At 40.6% G+C, this 25687-nt stretch overlaps 1 protein-coding gene across 1 annotated transcript; it reads right to left on the bottom strand.

The window, feature by feature from the left end:
- Window positions 1–349: 349 nt before the first annotated feature.
- LOC135466608 (mucin-5AC-like) lies at window positions 350–25657 on the bottom strand. The gene is made up of 19 exons (XM_064744184.1): window positions 25602–25657; window positions 23128–23218; window positions 20170–20228; window positions 19272–19553; window positions 16048–18781; window positions 15716–15779; window positions 15367–15539; window positions 14986–15037; window positions 12775–14665; window positions 12385–12532; window positions 10339–10485; window positions 9295–9411; window positions 8606–8794; window positions 7598–7660; window positions 5693–5824; window positions 5185–5259; window positions 3096–3167; window positions 1535–1663; window positions 350–1067 (listed from the first exon to the last, which is right to left on the bottom strand). The coding sequence occupies exons 2-19, from the start codon at window positions 23206–23208 to the stop codon at window positions 1029–1031; spliced, it is 6447 nt and encodes a 2148-aa protein (XP_064600254.1). The 5' UTR covers window positions 23209–23218; window positions 25602–25657; the 3' UTR covers window positions 350–1028.
- Window positions 25658–25687: the final 30 nt, after the last annotated feature.

Raw genomic sequence — 25687 nt, 5'->3', positions numbered from 1 at the left:
CTGAGCAGAACATGGGAGATTCAGCCGGTGCGTGAAGTGACTACCTGTCATACATGTAAAGATGGAGTGGAATGAACTGTACCTAGATTTGAACCTGTGACCAATTGGTCAATGAAATTAGTTTGCTTTGATCTGCCCAGTAATATCAGTAAATAAAAAGTGATTAATGAACTGCAAAGCCTAAAGGGTGCCACAGAACTGCACTCCTCACCCCTGGCAAAATGCTGTGAATTAGTAGAACTTGCATTCAAACCTTATTGCAGCAGATGTAGAAAATTGACTGGTTCAGCAAGCGAACTAGAAAAATATTACAATAAATAATCAGTAATTCAAAGATCAAATCCATAGAGTATATAAACAAGAATATTTATTTTTCATGACTTCATACACAACTTGCGCTTGTTAATGAAATCAAATTTCAAATCAAGCACCACCAATAAACATGGCGTTTATTTTCATACAAAAAATGAAATAAATAACACTCGAGTGCTTAGGATCACCTTATAAACCTGTGCAAAGAAAATCCATGGGTGCCTCATCCAGAGATTACTAGGCTTTAGGAGGCCAAACAGTGCTGTCGTCTCGAAGCCCTATCAAACTAGTCCATGTACCGCTTATTTAATAATTCCATACATGTTCATTATACAGGCAGATTATGCTAAATATATCCTGAATACAGAGAATTTCTGCCTCATGTTTTCATTAGTATCACAAGTTTAGACCAGCAGATGCATACACATGTCGCCTGGTCATTCCAGCTGGCTTAGATGTGTGGTCACAGTACCCTCTTAATACACTGTGTGTCTGCTGGTCTGGAGCATCAGGGGGTATAATCTTACCCCATGTTATACTCTCTATTTGACAACACAAAACTGCTCTCTTGCGTTGCTGCAGTGCTTTGTTTTAAAAAAATAACAGCAAGAATGTCAAAATATTCTTGGTGTGAAAAACAGGAAGAAAACAGCACACTGGCACACAGCCCTTGGAGAGTTACTCCCCGCTATGTACGCCTGTACTGTGTCTACCCCTCAGGACTTCAGAAGATGTCTGGTCATGTGATCATCAATCTACAACACAAACATGAACCTGACAGAGAAAGAAGTTAAGGTACCGGAGATCAGAGGTGAAACAGCTTCAGTTTAAATAGGTCAATCACACACACCAGCTTAACAACTGACGAAAGATATTAACAATATTGAGTTTAACAGATATAACTGTAAATTTTGCACTCTCTTCAATACAGGTTTTGTATAACTTACACAGAATTCAATTTGAAACCTTCCTATTAACCTATATATGATATGAACCACAAGATTTTACACTAGGAAATGGAATTATGCCCCTTGATATACTAATGCTTCTTGTTCCTTGGAGGAACCCTCATGAAACCTGTGGTGAATCACAGTGTTTGGCAAAGCCTGTGTTTTACATATTTTGTTTCCATATATAAATGAATAAAACAGAGCCACAGCAGGAATATCAAATGATTTAATCAAATATCTCCACCTTCACATTAATTTATCAACCCACTTACTGCTTTCTCATCTGCTGTGGATAGTAACTGGCCACAAGACTTCCATGAGCAGGACACTAAATGGTGATCTACTCTCATGTGGTAGAACTTGTGCTCAAACAGTCCAAACACAAACTTACACTTCTCAGCCTGTAAAAGTGACAAGATATAAAGTAAAGTGGAAGCACTATTAGAGGGGATACATCAAAATTTCCATGATTTGACAAAATACACATGTATATACATGCAATATACATGTCTCTTGACGGAGGTTTAACACAGTATTTATGTGACATTGGTCTGTCTCTTGGCGGAGGTTTAACACAGCATTTATGTGACATTGGTCCGTCTCTTGATGGAGGTTTAGCACAGTATTTATGTGACATTGGTTATGTGACGGAGGTTTAGCACAGTATTTATGTGACATTGGTCTGTCTCTTGACAGAGGTTTAACACAGTATTTATGTGACATTGGTCCGTCTCTTGGCGGAGGTTTAACACAGCATTTATGTGACATTGGTCCGTCTCTTGATGGAGGTTTAGCACAGTATTTATGTGACATTGGTCTGTCTCTTGGCGGAGGTTTAACACAGCATTTATGTGACATTGGTCTGTCTCTTGACAGAGGTTTAACACAGCATTTATGTGACATTGGTCCGTCTCTTGGCGGAGGTTTAACACAGCATTTATGTGACATTGGTCCGTCTCTTGATGGAGGTTTAGCACAGTATTTATGTGACATTGGTCTGTCTCTTGGCGGAGGTTTAACACAGTATTTATGTGACATTGGTCTGTCTCTCGACGGAGGTTTAGCACAGTATTTATGTGACATTGGTCTGTCTCTTGGCGGAGGTTTAACACAGCATTTATGTGACATTGGTCCGTCTCTTGATGGAGGTTTAGCACAGTATTTATGTGACATTGGTCTGTCTCTTGGCGGAGGTTTAACACAGCATTTATGTGACATTGGTCTGTCTCTTGACGGAGGTTTAACACAGTATTTATGTGACATTGGTCTGCCTCCTGGCGGAGGTTTAGCACAGTATTTATGTGACATTGGTCTGTCTCTTGACGGAGGTTTAGCACAGTATTTATGTGACATTGGTCTGTCTCTTGATGGAGGTTTAGCACAGTATTTATGTGACATTGGTCTGTCTCTTGACGAAGGTTTAGCACAGTATTTATGTGACATTGGTCAAGTTTAATGTGTTATAGTTTTAAAATATTTGTACTAATTCAAGCAGAGAATGTCTGATAGGCATGGAAACCAACAATGACAACACTTTTTACCATTACTTCACCAAAAGACTGTAAACAGCTCTCTATTTATTTATTTATTTATCTGACTTGTGTTTTTTTGCCAAAAACAGCACACTAATATAAACTCAACTCACATGGGTAGCACACTAAAATAAACTCGCCTCACATAGACAGCACGCTAACATACTGTACTAAGCTCGCATGGAGAGCACGCTAATATAAACCTCAACTCCCATGGACAGCACACTAATATAAAACTGACCTCACATGGGCAGCAAACTAACAAACGCACTTCACATCGACAGCACACTAACATACTCACCTCACAGGGGCAGCACACTTGTGGATTATAAGGCAAAACTTCAACCAGTCCATCCCGGTTCCCGGTAAAAAGCTATCAACCAACAATTAAAGAGATTGTTTAATAACACATCATATATTCCAGGAGACACTGGTTTCCACACAAATTTCAGATTATATCCTTCTGCACAAGGTTTCTCTTTTTTCAATATTGTGTTTTAAGTAAGCTCAGCTGTCAAACAGTCCACACAATTTTCAGACCCAATAGACAATTAGCCTCGATTTCCTGCTATCAGTCAAATAAAGTGTAGTGATATCCCTCGATTCTTGTAATGCACAAGACATCTAACATGACACCTCACACCATTGTGTTATCCTTCCTAGTGCCATCTAATACCCAGTGTTCTGCATTAATTCGATTGACAAAGATTTCACTACTAAATCCTGATTATTCCCCAGGAGAAAAAGTTTGATAATACAAATGTATACTGTGTCTGGTTGGTCACAAAAACTTAATTCAAACTGTAAAAAAGCAATACGCCATTATTAAGTACATGTATGGGTAGGTTATTACTCTTCTCATTAAACTTTCTATTCAAAGAATTAACCCTTCTCGGGTATATTTCAAGCAATGTTGACCTCCCTAATACTCTAATAATGATTACATCTATCTTAATGATGGAAGCCACAAAAGTTGACACAGGACCACAAACAGCTGGTATCAAACAAGTACCCTCAATGGTAAAGGGCAAATGGTGTCCAGAGGAACCCAACTGTTTTCTTGGCCAATGTTTGTTTGATTTGTGTTTCACGCATTAATAATAATGGCTTTATTTCAAAAGGGTAAAATACAATCAGTATACTCAGTCAACACTGGGCTGATCTACCCCGAGGCCCTCAGATACACACAAATTTGAAACAATATGTTACATTACATATGCATTGGAAAACATGGTAATTTGGATCGTGTAAACCAGTTGCAACAAGATTTTGAAAACAATATATATGTAGATATACAGTGGCAAATTAAATCAACACAAAGTACTTAAACCAGTGAGATAGTAATACAAGCAAGTGTGAATTTTGCCACCATAACTATCCCCAACCAATGGAAGAGATAGGTTAGTGGGGGACAGACCATTACCGACCCGTTCCTATCCCCTCCAGAAGTTGGAACCTCATGATACACATGTTCACATGTGGGTGATGGCCTTTTCCCATCCCTTTCTCTTCTGCACATGAGCTCATGTGTGCTATGATGGCATTCTCAAAATGAATTTTCATTTGAAGATATCGGTTCTTAAAACACTGAGCCGAGGAAGAACACTGAATTTCTTTACATAGCATTCCATAGAACTGGTCCTGAGTAACGTAAAGATTTTTCATATGTTTCAGTTCTTGGGAAAGGTGTTTTTACTTTAACTGCAGTAGTAGATCTTAAATTCATAGCAGGGTTTAATTCAAATTGAGAACAGAGCTGACATATATGCTGGGAAACAGTCATTAAGGGATTTGTATACATTGATAACCTTGCAGTAGTCTACAAGTTGATAAACAGTAAGCCATTTTAACTTTTGGAAAAGAACTGTTGTTGGGGTCTGTCTGTCCACACTCAGCATAAGACGGGCAGCAGTTTTCTGCAGTTTGAAAACTCGATTTAGAAGGTCTTTAGAGCAGTTCCCCCAAATGCTTAAGCAATAATAAATGCGAGGTAGTATATAGCTGTTATAAAACAGCAGTCGAATGATTTCTTGGAAAAGTGTCCTGTTTTTCCTTAAAATAGAAAACAATTTTGAAACTGATGAGCATACATGATTAACACAAAAATTAAACTTGAGGTTTTCATCAAGACGCAAATCAAGCATTATGGTGGAGGGAGGCAGAGCCCTTGAGAAACCCATGCTCATCCACAAGTGGCTAGAAGACTTTCCCAGGTATGAAAGAAAGAAAGGCAGCATGAGCTGGACTTGAGCTCACAGCTCACGGAGTCACGGAGGCCCCCTCTCGGCCCAGAAGAACCCTCAACTATTTATCATATCAAACTACATGGACACATTTTTGAGACATAGCCAATGTTGACTGTATCAGTGGTAAGTAAACTGAGCACTGACCATGCCGTTGTACATTATCATACAAGTGAGCACACCGTAGCCAGCACCGTAATACATCTGTTCTACCTTCTGTCTCTGCAACCACAAACAAAGTAAGCACTGAGACTGACAATCTACTATTTAAGCAATAAACAAATATAAGCATCTAATGATACATGATTCCTGTCTGTTTAACGGTGTAGAATACTTCATTTAAGTTTTGCATTTTTTTTTATTTAAGTGAAACATTTTGCTTGACTCTAATTGATTCTTTTACCTCATAGAGCCATTTAAGAGAGTTTTTTTTTTTGTGAACTTTCTTTAATTTCTTATCAGAAAAAATGAAGTGTTGGCAACAAATATATACCATTTTACTTCCTAATCTACTTCTGAGAGAGGGTTTCACAGGCCAAACTTGAGCGAAATACAACTCACTGTGTGGTTTTACAGCTGATACAATATGCATTTGATCATTTTAATGCTATGCAGGGTATCATTTCTTTCACACCATGTTTAAAAGCAGACTTACTCCAAAGTTGTAGGAGCGGATGAACTTGTCATATCCTGCAGTTAACACAAATAACTCGTTGTCCACATCAATGGGCAAGACTGCTGACAAATAGCTTCCTGCTCTCGTCAGAATCTGGTCTAATGCTCCAGTCTGTAACAGAAACAGAAATGCTCATTGTTAAGATGTGTGGCAAGCTGTACTCATGTGTAACTGGTGCCCGAGACGCTGCAAAGTTTATATACACATCCTGATCAAATCAGAGTAATCACATATGTATAACACAAAATTTAAGACAAAAACACATCTCTTCCTCATTATATGACCGTTATAGTACTGCAGCCAACATACTGAGCACCAGATTGGGGTGTCTTAGACAGTGCATGTAGAAAGCCACGAGGACAAAAGACACAAGACCTCTTTTAAGGTCTTAGGTGTGACTGGACCCAGGATTGACCCTGGATCTACAGCCTCTCGAGGCAGGGTTGGAATTAGCTGCGGTCATGGTAGCCAGTTTGCGGGTTGTCACTCTTTAGTGTGCAGTAACCCACTGTAAAAATGGTTTACCACCCATTCATTCAATATATGTTGTTACTAACTAAGCGCCACTGGTGCTGCAAACAGTGGATGTTGTTGCTGACGTTTCTCGTTGCGCAACCGAACAGAATTTTTCGCTTTGTCCAATCATGCAAAGATCCGGACTTGACATATCTTGTCACATTGGATTTGTGGACGTAAGTTATGCCGTCCACATGGCTTATGATGGACTGCAGTGACTGTCCACTGAAGCCTCGAATCTTTGCCTTGCCTCAAATCTTGGAAATATGTTCCAAACAAACTTTGCATTGGAGTCTAGTCAACTGTTTGTCCATACTCGTTTCATATGTAAAGTCGTGTGAAAGTCCCACAAAAGAAATGTTTTTTCTGTGACAGACTCAGAAGATGTCCCCTTACTTTTCAACATTTTCACCGGAGATCAACTGACCATTTTGGCTGACTTTCAGCTTGCATTGTTACATGGAAGTCTTTAGTGTGGAGGCACGTTTAATACCCGAAATGCTACATAGATTGCCATGAGCGTGAGCTGCTTGTCGAGCAAAAGGCTGACAGTATTTAAGTGCCGGAGTAAATCAACTTAAACATGTCTTGCAGTTCGGATTTTAAAGGCCTTTTCCCTGTGAATTTGAAAATATTTGAATCTCAGCCTTAGCTCGTGGCGAATGGCCAAATGTTCCACATAATTAGACGGACGGCGACCCATGCGTAACCCGAATGAGCGGCAGATTAACCCCAACCCTGCGAAGCAGATATTCTACCAACTGTGGTATTCGGGCCGGTTAAGTCCATGAGGAAAACATGTCATATTGTCATAGGGATGCTTGTGGTTAAGTCCATGAGGAAAACATGTCATATTGTCATAGGGATGCTTGGTTAAGTTCATAAGGAAAGCATGTCATATTGTCATAGGGATGCTTGGTTAAGTCCATGAGGAAAACATATCATAATGTCATAGGGATGCTTGGTTAAGTCCTTCAGGAAAACATATCATATTGTCATAGGGATGCTTGGTTAAGTCCATGAGGAAAACATGTCATTGTCATAGGGATGCTTGGTTAAGTCCATCAGGAAAGCATGTCATAATGTCATAGGGATGCTTGGTTAAGTCTATGAGGAAAGAATGTCATAATGTCATAGGGATGCCTGGTTAAGTCCATGAGGAAAACATGTCACATAGTCATAGGGATGCCTGGTTTAGGTCATGACAACATCTGTTACACCTTTTCTTGTCCCAAGAGAAAACTGTCCTTGTATTATAGAAGTACTGTACAAGTATAAATCATAAAAATCAGAAGCAAACATGTGGCACTTTAGAAAAAAGTATCAATATTCAGTGTCCACAACTACCAGTTCTATACATGTACTTACACATATATCATGTACCAAAGTACGTCCATCTCCACTCACACTGAACAGCTGATGGTTCCAGGTCTGAAGAAAAAGCAGGTTTTTATCACATTTTCGTCAACTTAAAAAACAAAAAGATCTGTGAAAATATTCAAATCACTGATCAACTGATAAGAGATACAACTTTTGGATTGTAATATACTCAAGCATATCATCCAGATATGGGTATACTAGTCAAGCACCACATCATTTCAACTGCTTTCCAGACGGAGGTTCTCATTATAAAATACAACTCCGTTAATATTTCTAGAAGCTAACTTTTGTATAGAAAATGAAAACCTAAAGAAATTAAAACCCTGCCAAACTCCAATCAAACATCATTATGTTCAACCCTATGACAGTTGAAAGTGACAACAAGCCGAGTCGGCATTTCAGGAATTCTTTCAAGTTCATGCAGGTTTGGACGAGACAGGGTGGGCGTTCTCCTGACTTAAGGCAGATAACAGACTTGATTTTACAATAGCTGCTATCGGTGCTGTTGGGCCAACAGACTCGGCTATGTGAGATGTATATTCAGTCTAGTAAGTATCGTATAATCTCCTCTTTTAACTGTGTTAGTCTGCAAGAGCCCCCACCCTGTCCATACCTGTGTGAACTCGCAGGACCCCTGAAATGCCAACCTGGCTTATTATGCTGCACTGTAAATTGGACAAAAGCAGTGGGAGACAATTAGTACGTTACAAAAGAACTCTTCAAGACATGATCTTTGACAGTTCTGTTATGTGTTAAAACATCCCCTCTGTCCCATTTCAGAGTCCATGTTTCACACACAATTCACCTTTAATTGATCAGAAAGGTATTTATTTGGCCACAGAGGGTTTTACACCAATACATGTATATACTGAAGGAACTACACCATCCCATGTTAAAAGCTGGGTGTCTACACTTCATAAATCTGAGTTGCTGTGTTTAAAGAAATGGCACATTTGGCAGTGAGTTTTGTGACAAGGCATGTAGAGGCTAGCTAACCTGAAGTGCATTGGGAACACCTGTATGGCCCCCTAACGTCCGCAGCATCACCCCTGAGCTTGCATCAAACACACCTATTGAAGCATCCAGTGATGCCACACAGATAATTTTGCGCACACCTTCCGTGGCCGAGGTGACACAAGTTATGGCTTTAGAGGCACATCGGTACGCCCCCAGAGATTTGTTCTCCTGTACACAACATAAACTCACTGTCAACAATATGTACATACACGTACTTAACACATACATGTACTTAACACATACATGTACTTAACACATACATGTACTTAACACATACATGTAACTTATATTCATAATCAGGGCAAACGCTCAAATCCCAACTCGATGATAATGATAGGTCTACATTTAAGAGGAAATTTGGCCCATCATCTAGAACATAAGTGTCCAAGGAAACTTTTACAGCCTTAGCCAGAGACCCACCCAACTTTAAATATTAACATGTCAAAATCTGTGACGTTAGCTTAAAAAGGAACAAAATAAACAGAAAATAGCCCATAAGAAATCTCAAATGAGTGTTTTGGAATCGCACTTGTAATATACTGGCCAAGACACGGACACAAACTTTAAAAATGACCCGTAACATGTTATACTTTTAGCATACAGTTCATGTTTTCCACTTACCACGTTACCCTGAAGAAACCTGAAAAATCCATGTTAAAACAACTTACTTTCAGATCATATATCATCACTGCACCGTTGTTAAGGCCCATAAACATGTGTCCCCAGCGGCAGTGCAAACATCGGATTTTGTCTCCAAAATTTTGCTTGTCTATTTGATCCCCAGTCTACAAAAGAATAGAAACTACAAGAATAGAAGTACACATGCATGAGGAGTGGAATTTGTATGCCACTCAACAGCAAACAGTTTGTAAAGACATCTTCTGTTTAGCCCTGTATTGTACATATTTTCTTCTTCCTCATACATTATTATGTTTGTTTTTTTTTAACTTCTATGATGACAGTTGGGTTTGTTTGTGCATTAACGAAGTCTTTCAGTAATGTCTGTGGCTGGAGATAAAACAAACATGCTGAGGCCACATTTTTGGTGGGTGGTGGCAGTCGTATCACCTGACAAAGTTTGTAGCATCTTAACACAAACAAAATTGCAATATTTTGTTTACATGTGTGTACTTATTTGATTAAGTTTAGTGTTGTACTCTTTACATTTTATCTCGTACAACAACTGCCAGTGTCATGGATGGATTACAGGAAACTGCAGCAAATCACCAGCATTTGGCTTGCAATATGACGTACATGCACAGATGTATTTAACACTTATGGAAGGCAAGTGACCTCCACCAACTTGGTTAAACCACCCATACCAACTGCCATACCAGTGCTATCAAATGTTTACTGTCACCAAGCCAGAGAATATTCCCCAAACTGGGATACAGGTGTCTTTGTAACATAACACTTTTCACATATTAAAAATATTAATATCAATGCTCCGAAAATAATGTTCAAATCAATTTCCCAATTTTGAGTCAAACACATTGTGGAATTGGCCTTAGGCGTCTTAATACCTCAGCCACAATTCTCATTTTCATTGATGCAATACCTGAACAAGAAGCAGCTGGACTTTTCAACACCCAGTCTCATAAGTCAAAGGCTTGTGGATCAGCCACATCCCTGGCAGAGCCAAACATGAAACAACTATTTAAAAAAATAATCAACATAAAAACAGTTAAAAAAAGGTTTGATTTGACTTTTACCTTTGCATTGAAAATGAAAAGGACCTGTCCATCACCTGCGAGGAACACCCGAGTCATCTTGGTGCTGTGACCCTTGTTTGTGACAGCCATGCACATAATGGGCACGTCCCCAGTGCTATACTCCTGTACACACCCACTGCCTTCTAACTGCAATCAGCAAGGTCAACAAACATGTACTAAAATGAGCTGGCAGATTCCTAAGCAAGTTTTAATGGCTTCAAAGACATGAAGTCAGAACGTTGGACAAAGGCATTGGTCACTCCCTCTAATTCAGCTCCCACAGCAAATAAACCTGGCCAGTGAGCAAGCTTCCCCTGTGTTATGCCTGGTTTTCTCCCACCACAATGCTGGCGAAATATTCTTGTGTACGGCATAAAATACCAATCATATACATAGATAAATTAGTGAGTAAGCATACTTGTAAGTATAAAATTCCTGGCCTGAGAGAGTAAGCACACCTATAAGAATAAAATTCCTGGCGTAAGCAAGTAAGTCTACTGGTAGCTGAATTCCTGGCCTGAGAGAGTAAGCATACCTATAAGGGTAAAATTCCTGGCGTAAGCAAGTAAGCCTACTGGTAGGTGAAAAATTCCTGACCTGAGTGAGTAAGCATACTGGTAGGTAAAAAAAATTCCTGGCCTGAGTGAGTAAGCATACTGGTAAGAGTAAAATTCCTGGCCTAAGTGAGTAAGCATACTGGTAAGAGTAAAATTCCTGGCCTAAGTGAGTAAGCATACTGGTAGGTGAAAAATACCTGGCCTGAGTGAGTAAGCATACTGGTAAGAGTAAAATTCCTGGCCTAAGTGAGTAAGCATACTGGTAGGAGTAAAATTCCTGGCCTAAGTGAATAAGCATACTGGTAGGTGAAAAATACCTGGCCTGAGTGAGTAAGCATACTGGTAAGAGTAAAATTCCTGACCTGAGCAAGCAAGCATACTTGTAGGTGAAAAATTCCTAGCATAAGTGAGTAAGCATACCCGTATGAGTAAAATTCCTGGCCTGAGTGAGTAAGCATACTGGTAGGTGAAAAATTCCTGGCCTAAGTGAGTAAGAATACTGGTAGGAGTAAAATTCCTGGCCTGAGTGAGTAAGCACACTGGTAGGTGAAAAATTCCTGGCCTGAGTGAGTAAGCATACTGGTAGGTGAAAAATTCCTGGCCTGAGTGAGTAAGCATACTGGTAAGAGTAAAATTCCTGGCCTGAGTAAGCAAGCATACTGGTAGGTGAAAAATTTCTGGCCTAAGTGAGTAAGCATACTGGTAAGAGTAAAATTCCTGGCCTGAGTAAGTAAGCATACTGGTAGGTGAAAAATTCCTGGCCTAAGTGAGTAAGCATAGTGGTAAGAGTAAAATTCCTGGCCTGAGTGAGTAAGCATACTGGTAGGTGAAAAATTCCTGGCCTGAGTGAGTAAGCATACTGGTAGGAGTAAAATTCCTGGCCTAAGTGAGTAAGCATACTGGTAAGAGTAAAATTCCTGGCCTGAGTGAGTAAGCATACTGGTAGGAGTAAAATTCCTGGCTGAAGCAAGTAAGCATACTGGTAAGTGTAAAATTCCTAGCCTAAGTGAGTAAGCATACTGGTAAGTGTAAAATTCCTGGCCTGAGTGAGTAAGCATCCTGGTAAGTGTAAAATTCCTGGCCTGAGTGAGTAAGCATACTGGTAAGAGTAAAATTCCTGGACTGGGTGAGTAAGCATACTGGTAGGTGAAAAATTCCTGGCCTGAGTGAGTTAGCATAATGGTAGAGGTAAAATTCCTGGCCAAAGTGAGTAAGCATACTGGTAAGGTAAAATTCCTGGCCAAAGTGAGTAAGTATACTGGTAAGGTAAAAATTGCTGGCCTGAGTGAGTAAGCATACTGATAAGGGCAGAAGTCAAGAGGATGGTGTTAAACAATCGAATGGAAAAATAGATCAACAGATGTTCAATAAATTTATTTATTTAATTTAATAAATTTTTAAATTTAATTTATTTCTTCAAACAATGAATTAAATACGTTTCTTAGAAACAGTTCTTCTTGTTTTTTCAACCATGGCCATAAAGACTTACACTGAGATCAAACTTCCTGGCACAGTATCCATTGTAGCAGACATAAAGCTGGTTTTGGTGCACCTTCACACAAGTCACATTACAATCTGGACCAGTAAACTTTTTGCACTTCAGCTGGCTCATATCCACATCTGCCTTCTCAGTCTCGCTGTAGAAAATTGAAAATGTATACTTTCCACCTATGAACAACATTTTTCACACCAAGTACACAAACATTTGCCGATAAAGGCATGCTCAAATATTCTTCCAGATCAAGACGAGAAAACCACTGTAGACTGAGGAGACAAGCACAGATTTACATTTGTTCAAATGAAACACCTTTTTAAGGCAAAAGCGAAAAGAAGACAAGAGCGAAAATAAATATATATATATATATATATATATACTTACTTGAATGATTCATCATTGGAGTTTACATCACTGGCTTTGACTTTGCTTTCCCTCTCACTGACATTTTCTGTGTCTGTGCTAGACAACACAACATAGTTATCTGGTCTGCTAGCCGACACAGACGCAAAAGTCTTCTTGTGAGCAAGCCGCCGCCGCTTCGTTCGTCTTCTGCAAGTGTTGGTCTCTTCATCTTGTGTTGTGGAGTCAGAGCTACAGTCATCAATGGTATGGTTTCTTAGCAGCTGTACTCTTTTTTTCCGTATGCGATCTCCTTTCTTAGTCTTGGTGTGAGCGGGTGGGGACATAAGTGCAAGAGAGAAGTCCTTATGGGCTGAATGTTCAGCAACAGTTATCCCAGTCTGATGTTGCGAACCAACTTTTGCACCAAATTTCTGCTGAACCGTAATGCCATCAGGAACTTTTGTGTCTGGAAGATTGGTCCTGGGTTTATCAAGCAGACTCTCTACATCGTTATCTGCAGGTCCTGTCATAGATTGATCAAACGTTTCTTTTAAACGACTGAAAAACAATTCCTTTGCCTGATGGTCATCATGTTGATAAGTTGTACTGTGGTCAGAGGGCTTTGTGACTGGTTCAGTTGCACCGGAGGAACAACTGGGTTCAGGCAGAGGGACTTCCCACGGCTCGGACTGTACTGCAGATAACTGAGACGCAATTAAATTGGACGCTAATTTTGATATAATAGTGCTTTTATCATCACCCTCTTTCAAGGTTCCCATGTACTGCATGCAGAAATCTGGCAGCTGTGTATTTACCAAGCCCAGCTTCTCCTGCAGTATTCTGTTGTCTGACGCCTTAGCCATTTTGCTCGCACCTTTTTTTCTCTGGGGCTTTTTCTTAGTTTTTGGTACAGAAATCTTTTGACTTTTTCTAGGTTTTTTGAGAACAGATTCACTTCCAATCGACTGCTCAGCCAGGAAACTTGTCCCATTTGAGGCATCATCAACCATTCTGAGAGAGGCAGTAATAGCAGGAAAATTTGGCGCAAGCTGGCTCCCAGGTGATTCCACAGATGCTTTGTTTTCACCGAGATGTCCACAGTGAAATCCAATAATAGTTCTATCACGGGACAATTCCCTGGCTACTGAGCTGGTTACCATGGATTCCACTTTTCTTGTGTCACTGTCTGATAATACTGTGTTATTACTGGGCAACATACCAACTTCTGGGTCACTGTGATTACCCTCACCGTTCTTCTCTATGCCATTGTTGCCATATGTTTCCCTTAGCACAGGGTTTTTATTAAACACTACCCCTGTCTGTGGCTCTGAATCAGGGTTATTCAAAGGTTTGAGGATGCTCAAATGATTGGGATTACCCAAAGGACTGGGACTGCTCAATGTACGTTTGCATGATACAGTACCATTTGTTAGGGGAAACGCCTCCTCAGCCACATCTTCTGTATCACTCAATGGTTCTACCTTGACTACCACACCAGGAAGTCCACTCGACACACTATGCCATTCTGGATTTGGCTGTTGACGGACACTTTCATTTGCTCTCTCAGCTGATGTTTTCATGCATGTTGTCCCTGAAGAAGAAGTAACATTTCCAATGCGAGACTCCTGAGTGAGGGAGTTCCCAGAGGAATGGTTAGGTACAACACTATATGTAAGTGTGGATGTTACTCGTTCAGCAGGACTGGCGCAGGTTTCACTCTGCAGCCTGCTATTCTCGTCATGACTAGCTCGCCTTTCCCATAGATCAGCACAGCTTATTCTGCCCTCTCCATGACTTTCCTGACCTCCATTGACCTGCCTGTGATTTCTAGACACTTGTGCTGAGCCAGCAATATCTTCAGTTCCAACCTCTGAGGTCCTCTTGGGAACTTCTCTGGAGGAACGACTTGGACCCGCTTCCCAAACAGCTTCTATGAAAGATCGACAGCACAAAGAGAAAAAAAAAATAACAACCAAAAACTGCAGAAGTCAAATTTTACACTCAAGACTGCTGAAACTTCATTTCCCCTTGGTTACCCAAGACTACTGTATTTCACGTGAAGTTTTTTTTAATTTTCCAAGTGACACATTTTTGCTTGATTCTGACTGATTCATACACATAAATAAAATTCTTATCAGACAAAAATTAAGTGTTGGCATCAAGGCCTTCACATGTTTGTCAAAGTGTATTTTTACAGGCCAAAGGTTAGGTTTATTTGCAGTATTGAAATCTAGTCACACATAAACTCACCCTGTAAAATCTTCATTCTTTCAGCTCTCAGGGATTCCTCCTCCTTCAATAACTAAAACATAATAAAAAGCCCAAAAAAATATTTCATTCTCCCCTCCAAACTTTATTTTAATAATCATTGCATCTACCCTCATAGTGTATAAATTGTGTCTGAATTTGTGTTATTTTCCTTAGAAAAAAACCCTCCACCCTCTGACATGCATACACACCAAATTCTATCCCTCACACTTCGTTTGACAGATTTTCCCCCATCTCTAGTCTCAACACAGTTTGATCTTAACAGTTTGCCTGGTTTCTGCTACTGCAATCAACTGTCCCAACTGTAATATGCTAACAGCATGAGCAAAGAGTCCTGATCCACAGTGTGTATGACCAAATCACCTGATTTCTTCTCCGATCAAGGGTAGTGAACTGGAGCTGGTAATTGAGAAGCAGCCTGTGCACCATGTCCATCTGGCTATTCACTTCCTGGATGTCTTCACGCAGTGCCTCCTCTTTCATGCTGAGCTCTAACACCCTGTTCACATAACTCAGCGTCTCAGAGGTGCAGGAATCTGAAACAAATTCTATTACTGTTCAACAATCTGTTGCTGGAGCTACCCTGAGACAAACTAATCACACTGAAGCCTTAATTTACATGTGATAAGAGACGAGACCTTCGGCTTGAAATCTACAAAACTGAAGTCTGGGAATTTGGAAATCTGGGAATTATTAACCCCGGGATACTTACTTTTAACGCTAGCTTCTTCTTCATGTTCAGTTAAGGAACGAGAATTGTGATGACTTGTCTGTTTCTGAAACAGACGAAAAAAGGTTCTTATATTAAAGAATTTACACCAACTTTATTTATCATAACCATACTTAAATTCTATTAATGTAAACTTCACAGCATAAAAATTACAACAAGCATCATACCACAAAACTGTTACCATCCTGAATTTTATGAATCAAAATCATCAGCCCCCCAAAAAACAACACTCAATGAGTAAAAAGCTCCTTAAAATGACCTTAAAACATGTTTCTGAGAGAAGTCACGGCAGAAGTATAACTACAGAATCTTACCCTTTTGCCAGGATCTGCTGGGGATTTCTTCCTTACTCTACCATTTGTCTGTGGACTGGACAGTTTGGGCAAAGCTAACGTAGCTGACACTAAAGAGGAGTTTGTACCTGATGCTGCTGTTACCGTGGAGGTTACATTTGCTGTAAAAGATGAGGCTGAACTCACAGGCTGAGACTCTGAAACCGTACAGTTTGTGATACGGTTTGTTCCCAAACAAGCACCACTGACTGTTATGGTGGAAGAAACAGGCTGTCTAGAGGATGACACAGACCCACTTGGTAATGTTGTCGTCGTTGTCTGGGCAGGGACTGGTAAGATGTGGGAAGAGACCACTGGTGTAACCAATGACGGGGATGGCAAGGTTGAAAACATGTTTGATTTGCTGGAATTCACTGGAGAGGGAGCTGTTGATTTCAAAACATCTGCCAATGAAGAACGAATCACTGATGGAGTCATATATATTGTTGTGTTCTTGGCCACTCCAGAAGTTTTCTGGTTTAAAGAGACGTGTTGGACCAACCCTCCTGTTACAGGACAACTCAGAGACGTTGTACATGTCTTAGGCTTACCTGTAGTACTATAAGGAAAATGGCCTGATAACTTGGAATCTGGAATTGGTTCTGACCTAACACTAGCAGGAACATTACAAGATCTAGGTTCCAAAGAAGACCTCTTTGACGACAAAAAGTTGCTTTGTGAAGTCTTTGAAGTTTCTGTGACAGTACTTTGCAAACTTGTTTTTCTACTGAGACCTGAGCCAACAGGCAAATGAGTGTCCACTGAGTTTAGCCCTGGCTCTGTCTTGATGGCTTTTAGCACGCTGTCCAAATCTGAGTCATTGCTTAATAGTGACTTTGCCGACTCATCTAATCCTGCAGATGAGCTTGCCACATCCTTACTACATGACTCCGTCACCTGGCTAGGTTCAATCAGATCAGCAATCTTAACCTGAAGTTGTGACGGCAAATTTTCCAGGTGTACTTCACCAGTGGGCTCAGGTAAATCCGCAAACATCTCCGACAGATGAAGATTAGAAATGGAAACGTGTCGTTTTGGGACAGTTTTGACATGCTTTCGCATCATTTCTGCCAGCTTATGTCTGTCCCTCCAAGACCGAGGTGATTTCACCATCTGAACAAAGCTATCCTTCTTTACCATATCACCATTCAGCTTGGGTAACTTTGCAGCAACTGGTTTATTGGAGCTTGTCAATGCTGCAGGCTTGCTAATATGTTCATCAGTTTTTCTGGAATCTTTTTCACTCGTCTGCCCTGAACATTCAGCTGGAGCTGCACTTGTACTCCTGGATTCACTGGTCGGCCCTGAACTTTCTACTGGAGTTGCACTTGTACTCCTGGATACACTTGTCGGCCCTGAACTTTCTACTGGAGTTGCACTTGTACTCCTGGATACACTTGTCGGCCCTGAACATTCAGCTGGAGTTGCACTTGTACTCCTGGATTCACTGGTCGGCCCTGAACTGTCTACTGGAGTTGCACTTGTACTCCTGGATACACTGGTCGGCCCTGAACTTTCTACTGGAGTTCCTCTTGTACTCCTGGATACACTGGTCAGCCCTGAACTTTTTACTGGAGTTGCACTTGTACTCCTGGATGCACTTGTCGGCCCTGAACTTTCTACTGGAGTTGCACTTGTACTCCTGGATACACTGGTCCGCCCTGAGCTTTCTACTGGGGTTGCACTTGTACTCCTGGATGCACTTGTTGGCCCTGAACTTTCTACTGGAGTTCCTCTTGTACTCCTGGATACACTTGTCGGCCCTGAACTGTCTACTGGAGTTGCACTTTTACTCCTGGATACACTTGTCGGCCCTGAACTGTCTACTGGAGTTGCACTTGTACTCCTGGATACACTGGTCGGCCCTGAACTTTCTACTGGAGTTGCACTTTTACTCCTGGATACACTTGTCGGCCCTGAACTTTCTACTGGAGTTGCACTTGTACTCCTGGATTGATTCCATGAACCTGAATGTCTCAATGACTCTAAAGAAACAGTTCTTTTAACACAACTTCTTTCAAACGTAACTGTATGGTTACTGCCAATATTCTTACTGGATATCTTCATGCCTTGAATTGGTGATTTTTGAGATCCTAACCATTTTTTGCAAGAAACAGTCTTTGTCTTGTGTTTTTTCTTAGATGACATTTTGATGGACATTTTCTTGGCCATTGCCTTTGCCTTTTTTTTTGATTTGGCAGATTTGGCAGATTTTGGCCATCCTTTGTTTTGGGGATTACATTTCCCTTTGTCACTTGAGCCCTTCCCCTTGTGAAAAGGCTTGTTGTTGTTAGGTGTCTTGTGTACAGACCTTCCACCTCTACCTCCCCTACTGTTGTTGTGGGTGTTAACATCCCAGTTGTTCCAATTCCATCCACTCATGTAGTTGTTCCAATCACCACTGTAGCCATGCCACCCACTGACATAATTGCCGTAAACTTGTCCTCCATTAGAAAAGGACTGCTGCCAACTGCCAGATGCCAAGTCATAAACATCACTTGTGAAGTCTTGGCTGACCCATTCATTCTGAGCATTTCTGGAAACACCTTCCCACGGCTGTGTCCCTTGGACATTATTGTCCCACGATTTACCACAGGTGTCTGAGTACCGCAAATCTGTGATAGCCCCTTGCCATGGCTGTGTGGCTGGATGTGTAGACTTGCTGGAGGTACTGTTGTGCCATGACTGATCATAACCACTTGGATACTTTATAGCCCTACAACATGTACTCAGCAGGTAAACAGGTGTATGTTGGTTCAAAACTCGTGGTTATTAACCTTCCCATGAATTCACCAGTATACATAAAATGACATTTTGTTTTTTACTGGTCATATTTTTCTTTGTTTGATGTGCATGTACAAGAAGGGCACTGCATGACGTTGGTTTACGGAAAAGGTCTGACTTTGGAAGGGAGTATGCTGATTTTATGGTGAAACCAAAGGCTTTAATCTAGAACTATTGTCCTGAACAAACAATCATTCCCCTTCTCATCACAGAGACATATGACTGCATAATGCTATTCTGGTAAGGAATGCTATGTAAAACTTCACAAAAACCGTGCTGACCTCAACGTCTGTTTATTTATACTAGCTTCAAAATAATTTTGGAATTAGCTTAGTTTGAAAGCCAACACGTCTTGCACAGAAACTGACAGAAGTTATTTGGTTCTCTTGAACTTGAGCATAACACATTGTACTTGCACTCACCTTTGCTTGTTTTTTGCCCAGTAAGGAGTGGCGGGTGGATGCAAGTTTGGCAAAAGTGGAGGAGGTTTGTGGCTCAGGGGTTGTGTCTTGACGGCTGCTTGTGACTTGGCTAGGGGTGGAGGAGGGAGAGGGGGCGGCTGATGAGGATTATCTTTTCTCTCTTGGGCAGCTTTCCTTTCCTTAGTCACAGCAGCATTATGTTTCTCAGACTCCAAGTGTTTCCCATAGTCTTCTAGACTGTGACATGATGTGAAGCACACAGTGCAGTTGTGGAGGCTGCTCCTGTAGAACAATAACATTTAGTGAATGAATAAATGAATAATTGTGGCATCATGCCATTTGCAGCCATTTCATGTAATAGTCTCTTGGAAAATTTGTCCAGACTTCAAATCCATAATCGTTCAATCATTCCACACTTAAAAGTATTCATACGTGTGTATTTATTTTCTGAATTCCATTTTGCTGTGTCCACTCAATTCTGCATATATGGTGTTTGTTATGTATATATATATATATATACACACATAACAAACACCTCTTTATTCACTGATGTGCAGTTTGCAGTTTCATACATGATTATGGCTTGACACGACTTACATAGCAGCCATATCATGGCGATGAACAATATGTACCATGAAAGGCTGATTACGGCTTTACACAATGTGGCAATACTAAAACCATGGTACAACATAATAACATTACAACTTCCCTCAGAATACAAATAAGAATATAACAATTCAGCAGACAACCATTATTTTTAAGAATAAAATCTGAATGGACCATGAGAATCTTCAAATTATCCGCTACATCATCAATCAACAAATGACATTTGTAATTTGAGTCAAACCACACCCAAGCTTATAGCATACTGTTCCCACAAAACAACTATTCAACTTACTTGCTAACTCCCTCCACTTTTTTATGGTGTGACAGGGACCAGAAATGCTCTTTGAGGTCCTAAGTCCAAAAAGAAATACGAAAAGTGAGTAAAATTCAAACATGTATGTATGTTCCTCTCCAAAACATACAGCCACACAGTGATTAATACTCATCTTATTTACACTACTAGGACTTTCAGCTCATTTCAGCTACATTATTACACTCACTTTTTTTTTTTTTTTTTTTTGATTGGTGTTTTACGCCGTACTCAAGAATATTTCACTTATACGACGGCGGCCAGCATTATGGTGGGTGGAAACCGGGCACAGCCCGGGGGAAACCCACGACCATCCGCAGGTTGCTGGCATACCTTCCCACTTACGGCCGGAGAGGAAGCCAGCATAAGCTGGACTTGAACTCACAGCGACCGCATTGGTGAGAGGCTCCTGGGTCATTACGCTGTGCTAGTGCGCTAACCGACTAAGCCACGGAGGCCCCCACTCACTTTTCACAGCAAAGGGAAAATGCAAAGATCAAATGCCAAGCACACAGTGTCCAAAAACAATGGAGAGGGTCCAGGGATTCACAGAAGTCCAAATTTTAACAACCAGAAACGGAGTTCTTTTCTGGTCCAGATCACGCTTATTTATGATTTAAAGACTGACAAAACCTAATATTGAGTTTAATTTCACCTTAGCGAAAGGTAATTTCGTGAACGTGAAAGTATAAATGATATACGGATATATATATTATATATATGTGTGTGAGAGAGAGAAAGTCTAATTTCATTTGAGGTTCATTTCTGATCATGATTTTATTGTTGATACATACGTACAAGTATCAACATAGTGATTCATCTTCAGTTGTTGGTTGTTACCTTAAGGGAAAGAAAGGAGCTAACAAACATTACATCAAAAGTAAACATGTGCAAAATACAGAGATAAGGCTTATCCTGCTCAGAGGTATATAATGAAACTGCAATAAACCATGCATGCTCAGTTGTGGGTCATTAAATATAAATATTAGAAGAAAGAAAAGAACTAACAAATATTACATACAAAATAAACATATATAAGGCCTTGTCCTAGGCCTACGATCACAAAAGACAAGGCTAATCCTGATCAGAGGTATATACGGTGAAATATTTATTAATTTATTTTTGCAGATTTACTTCAAAGATGGGTTTGCGGGAAATAATTTTCAAGGAAATCAAGGAAATACTGAAATTAAAATTTTTAAAACTGTTTATTTTTCCGAGTTACAAAATGGCTGAAATTACTCACGCGCATCAAACATGTACATGTATTATCAAGAGTGGCTATAATCCTCTTTTGGTTAGGATAATCTATCCAGTCTTGAGTCAATATTAGGTGATACAAAAACTTGATCTTACCCAATATATCTAACAGTTTTCTAGCATTAATGCCAATATACGTAGATGTGAACCTTTGAGTATGTCAGAGAGTTGTTTACATGTAAAGAAGAGCCTTTACACCATTAACAAATCAATTCTACTCTTCTACTTCTCCATCTGATTGATGTTCAATTCCATTTGTAAGATTCCTGCTCTTTGTCAAGTGCCAGGCAAACCTCTTGCCTTTAAAAGCCTCCACTCAACCAGCAAGAACTGACTTGAACTTGCAAACACATTGATTAGGGACTGGCTGGCTGTGTTTAGAAATCCAGTGAGCATGCAGGGATCAAGCTTAAAACTTTAAACCTTTATACTAAAAATTTTTCATGACCTTAGGCTGACTTGGCTTGGTTGAGTGTCTTGTCAGGTTGAGTGTCTTGTCAGGTTGAGTGTCTTGTCAGGTTGAGTGACTTGTTAGGAGGAGTGACTTGGCAGGAGGAGTGACTTGTCAGGAAGAGTGACTTGTCAGGAGAAGTGACTTGTCGGGTTGAGTGACTTGGCAGGAGAAGTGACTTGTCAGGAGGAGTGACTTGTCAGGTCAAGTGACTTGTCAGGTCAAGTGACTTCTCAGGATGAGTGTCTTGTCAGGTTGAGTGTCTTGTCAGGTTGAGTGATTTGTTAGGAGGACTGACTTGGCAGGAGGAGTGACTTTTCAGGAAGAGTGACTTGTCAGGTTGAGTGACTTGTCAGGAGAAGTGACTTGTCGGGTTGAGTGACTTGGTAGGAGAAGTGACTTGGTAGGAGAAGTGACTTGTCAGGAGGAGTGACTTGTCAGATCGAGTGACTTGTCGGGTTGAGTGACTTGGCAGGAGAAGTGACTTGTCGGGCTGAGTGACTTGGCAGATGGGGTGACTTGGCAGGAGGGGTGACTTGTAAGGAGTGACTTGGCAGGTTGAGTGACTTGTCAGGAGGAGTGACTTGCCAGGAGGAGTGACTTGTCAGGTTGAATGACTTGTCAGGTTGAGTGACTTGTCAGGTTGAGTGACTTGTCAGGATAAGTGACTTGGCAGGAGGAGTGACTTGTCAGGTTGAGTGACTTGGCAGATGGGGTGACTTGGCAGGAGGGGTGACTTGTCAGGTTGAGTGACTTGGCAGGTTGAGTGACTTGTCAGGAGGAGTGACTTGGTCAGCTTGAGTGACTTGTCAGCTTGAGTGACTTGGCAGGAGGAGTGACTTGTCATGTTGAATGACTTGTCAGGTTAAGTGACTTGTCAGGTTGTGTGACTTGTCAGGATGAGTGACTTGTCAGGTTGAGTGACTTGTTAGGAGGAGTGACTTGTCAGGAGGAGTGACTTGTCAGGTTGAGTGACTTGGCAGGAGGAGTGACTTGGCAGGGGAGTGACTTGTCAGGTTAAACGACTTGTCAGGAGGAGTGACTTGTCAGGTTAAGTGACTTGTCAGGAGGAGTGCCTTGTCAGGATGAGTGCCTTTTCAGGATAAATGACTTGTCAGGTTGAGTGACTTGTCAGGGTTAAGTTTCACATTAAATGTGTTTGTTATGACATCAGCTCAATAAACATGTTAAAAGTTTGCAGTGATATATCAATAGCAGTTTTATCTCACCTCTTTTGATAGGAAATGTTTTGAACACCAATTTGCATTCATTTTCTTCTTGTCTTTCGTCTTCTCCATTCCTGAAGCCATTCAAGTTAACCTACAAGTCACAAAGGAAATGGTGCAAATTAATATCTACAGAAAATTGAAAGCTGCATGTAAATGCAATACATACATGTGCATGTTTATGTAGAAATGGTTATAATTTGAGAGTTAAGTTTTACAAAAAGAGATGGCTGCTGTTTCAAGCTGTACTCAGCAGAGGAACTAGAGTTAGAGCATAGCCCTTTGGTGGCGGGTAGTGATTCTTGAAATGTGCCTGCTACCGCTTTTGGACAAGTTTTTGTGGTTCCCTGTTGAATATGTGTCTGGAGAATTTCCTTTTACAGACCAATCAATGATCAATTGAGCGATGCGCACATGCTGAAATCACAGAAGGCATATGCCCCTGTGTACCTCACTTATGTCAGCAAGAACTACGACCTACTGTATTAACCCTAAGAAATTTGCTCATCCTCAAGCATGCGTAATGTATCCCTAAAATACATTTTAATGTCCTTTTCAAATCATCACCTGTCACACAAGCTGTCGTACAACAGACACCTAAGGCCAATTTCTCAGCCTTGCAACCACTGTCTAACTGACATTCTCATACTTCACAGTCCTTTCTGCGCATGTTCAGTAATACTCCATGCAGCAAATCTTGGCCATTGGCAGAAGAGAGTGATACCTGCAGAGAAAGCACCACCTAAAATACAAAAATGTTTAATGGGCTGATGGTACATACTAGCTAATTTTACAATACCTACCAACGGCAACCGTTCAGCCAACAGACCCAACTATGCAAGATATATAATCAGTCTAGCAAGTACCAAAAATTAGTGCCCGTCTCCTCAAAACTGTGTGAACTCATGAGAAAAACAAGAAATGCTGATTCAGCTTGTTGTGTGTGACAATGAGAATGGGAGATGTTACCACTGGGCGCCGTATGTAAAATGCATGCTTATTCGCCCTGCAATCAGCGAAAGGAGGGATCTCTGACTAGAGGTTGAGTGAATATATATGCAAAATATTTCTCAACACACTACTAGTCAGTGTAATGGGATTGGGGCCTACCTGTTTACAGGAAGTCTTCACAAAAGGTTTAAATTTTAGATATAAATATCTGTATGTGTATGTATGTAAGTATGCCTTAGGGTTTAACATTGTACAATTTTTCTGTTATACGACGATGACGAGTCATCAGATGTGAGTACATATACTGTGTCTTCTTGTGACAGGCGAGTCCATGCCACCAAAGTTTTACCACTTAAGTTCCACTTAAGTATCATGCTGAAGACAGCAGATTATGATACCAAAACCAATCACATTATACGGACACTATGCCAACCAGTCTAGTTTCCTTACTCTGACCTCTCAGTCCTGAGTGCCAAGTGAGCCAGCAACAAGTACCATTTTAAAACCTTTGGTATGACCCAAACCGACCCGATCTGATGTGGGTTTGATGCCAGGTCTCCCGACTTTGAGTAGCCCATCTAGATGTCCGATATTTTAAAATTCTGACATTCAACGTCTCTCAAAAAACATGGCACAGATTTCAAACTCCATCTCCTCCCACTTATGGCACTCTAACTAACCTCCTCTCCTCATTTATATGTAATTTTTACGGTGGAATCTCTAATACAAACCTATTAATTTACTTTCCTCACCTATGAAACTAATTAACTTGCTGATTGGTGGTCACATTATTGCTAGAACTTCGGCGGTACCATGTGACTCAAGGTCGACAGCCATTTTCAAGTGTGACATGACCTACTTCTGGGTTTGAAATGCAACTGAGTTTAGGTATTAAAATCCTCAAGAAAACTATTATATTTTGATTGCCGTCTCCCAGAACAACTTCAACCTTCTTGCCAAAAAGGCATAAAAAAGAACTCGTATTTTTCGTGCAGGTAAGTTTGGATGCCGTGAGCGCGGACCTCATTGAGATTGGCTCCATCGAGTTGGCATGCGCAGATATGCGTCAATTTGTTTGAGAGTCGGCAATGGACTCAGTGTTATGAGTGTTATCATGAACTTCAGAACTTTAAAATAACACACTGAGTCCATCTTGATGCACTAAACTTTGAGGCGATCAATCAATATCAATTTTTAAAACCTATTTACATTGTAGCCATGCAAATGGCTAGCTTGTTTGTATGTAATGATAAATAATCTTAAATTTTACTAGTCATTCCCGTAAATTCACACCACTTTTGTAACTTTCAAATGTAGGACTATGTAGACGTGCATCATTCAGTACATGTACATGATCAATTTGGGCTTTAGCACATCCACAGCTAGGGCCTTCGTCCAGTCAAACCACTGTCTCACCAACAACAGTTCATGTTTCACTGCAAGAAACAATGTCTGTGCATATGTCATGCACAGACTACCGTGAATAAAATGTTTGCATCTAGTATTCAGTCGCATTGTATACTTACAACGCTTGTTTCCAAGATCTCTAGAACTCGCCATCATGTGCTATTAGGCTTATCGACAAATTTCCCTGGGCTTTTCCTCAAATTTG

This window comes from Liolophura sinensis, chromosome 6 (genome assembly GCF_032854445.1).
Source record: "Liolophura sinensis isolate JHLJ2023 chromosome 6, CUHK_Ljap_v2, whole genome shotgun sequence".
NCBI classification, from domain to species: domain Eukaryota; kingdom Metazoa; phylum Mollusca; class Polyplacophora; order Chitonida; family Chitonidae; genus Liolophura; species Liolophura sinensis.
This window is presented reverse-complemented; position numbering and strand designations above follow the sequence as displayed.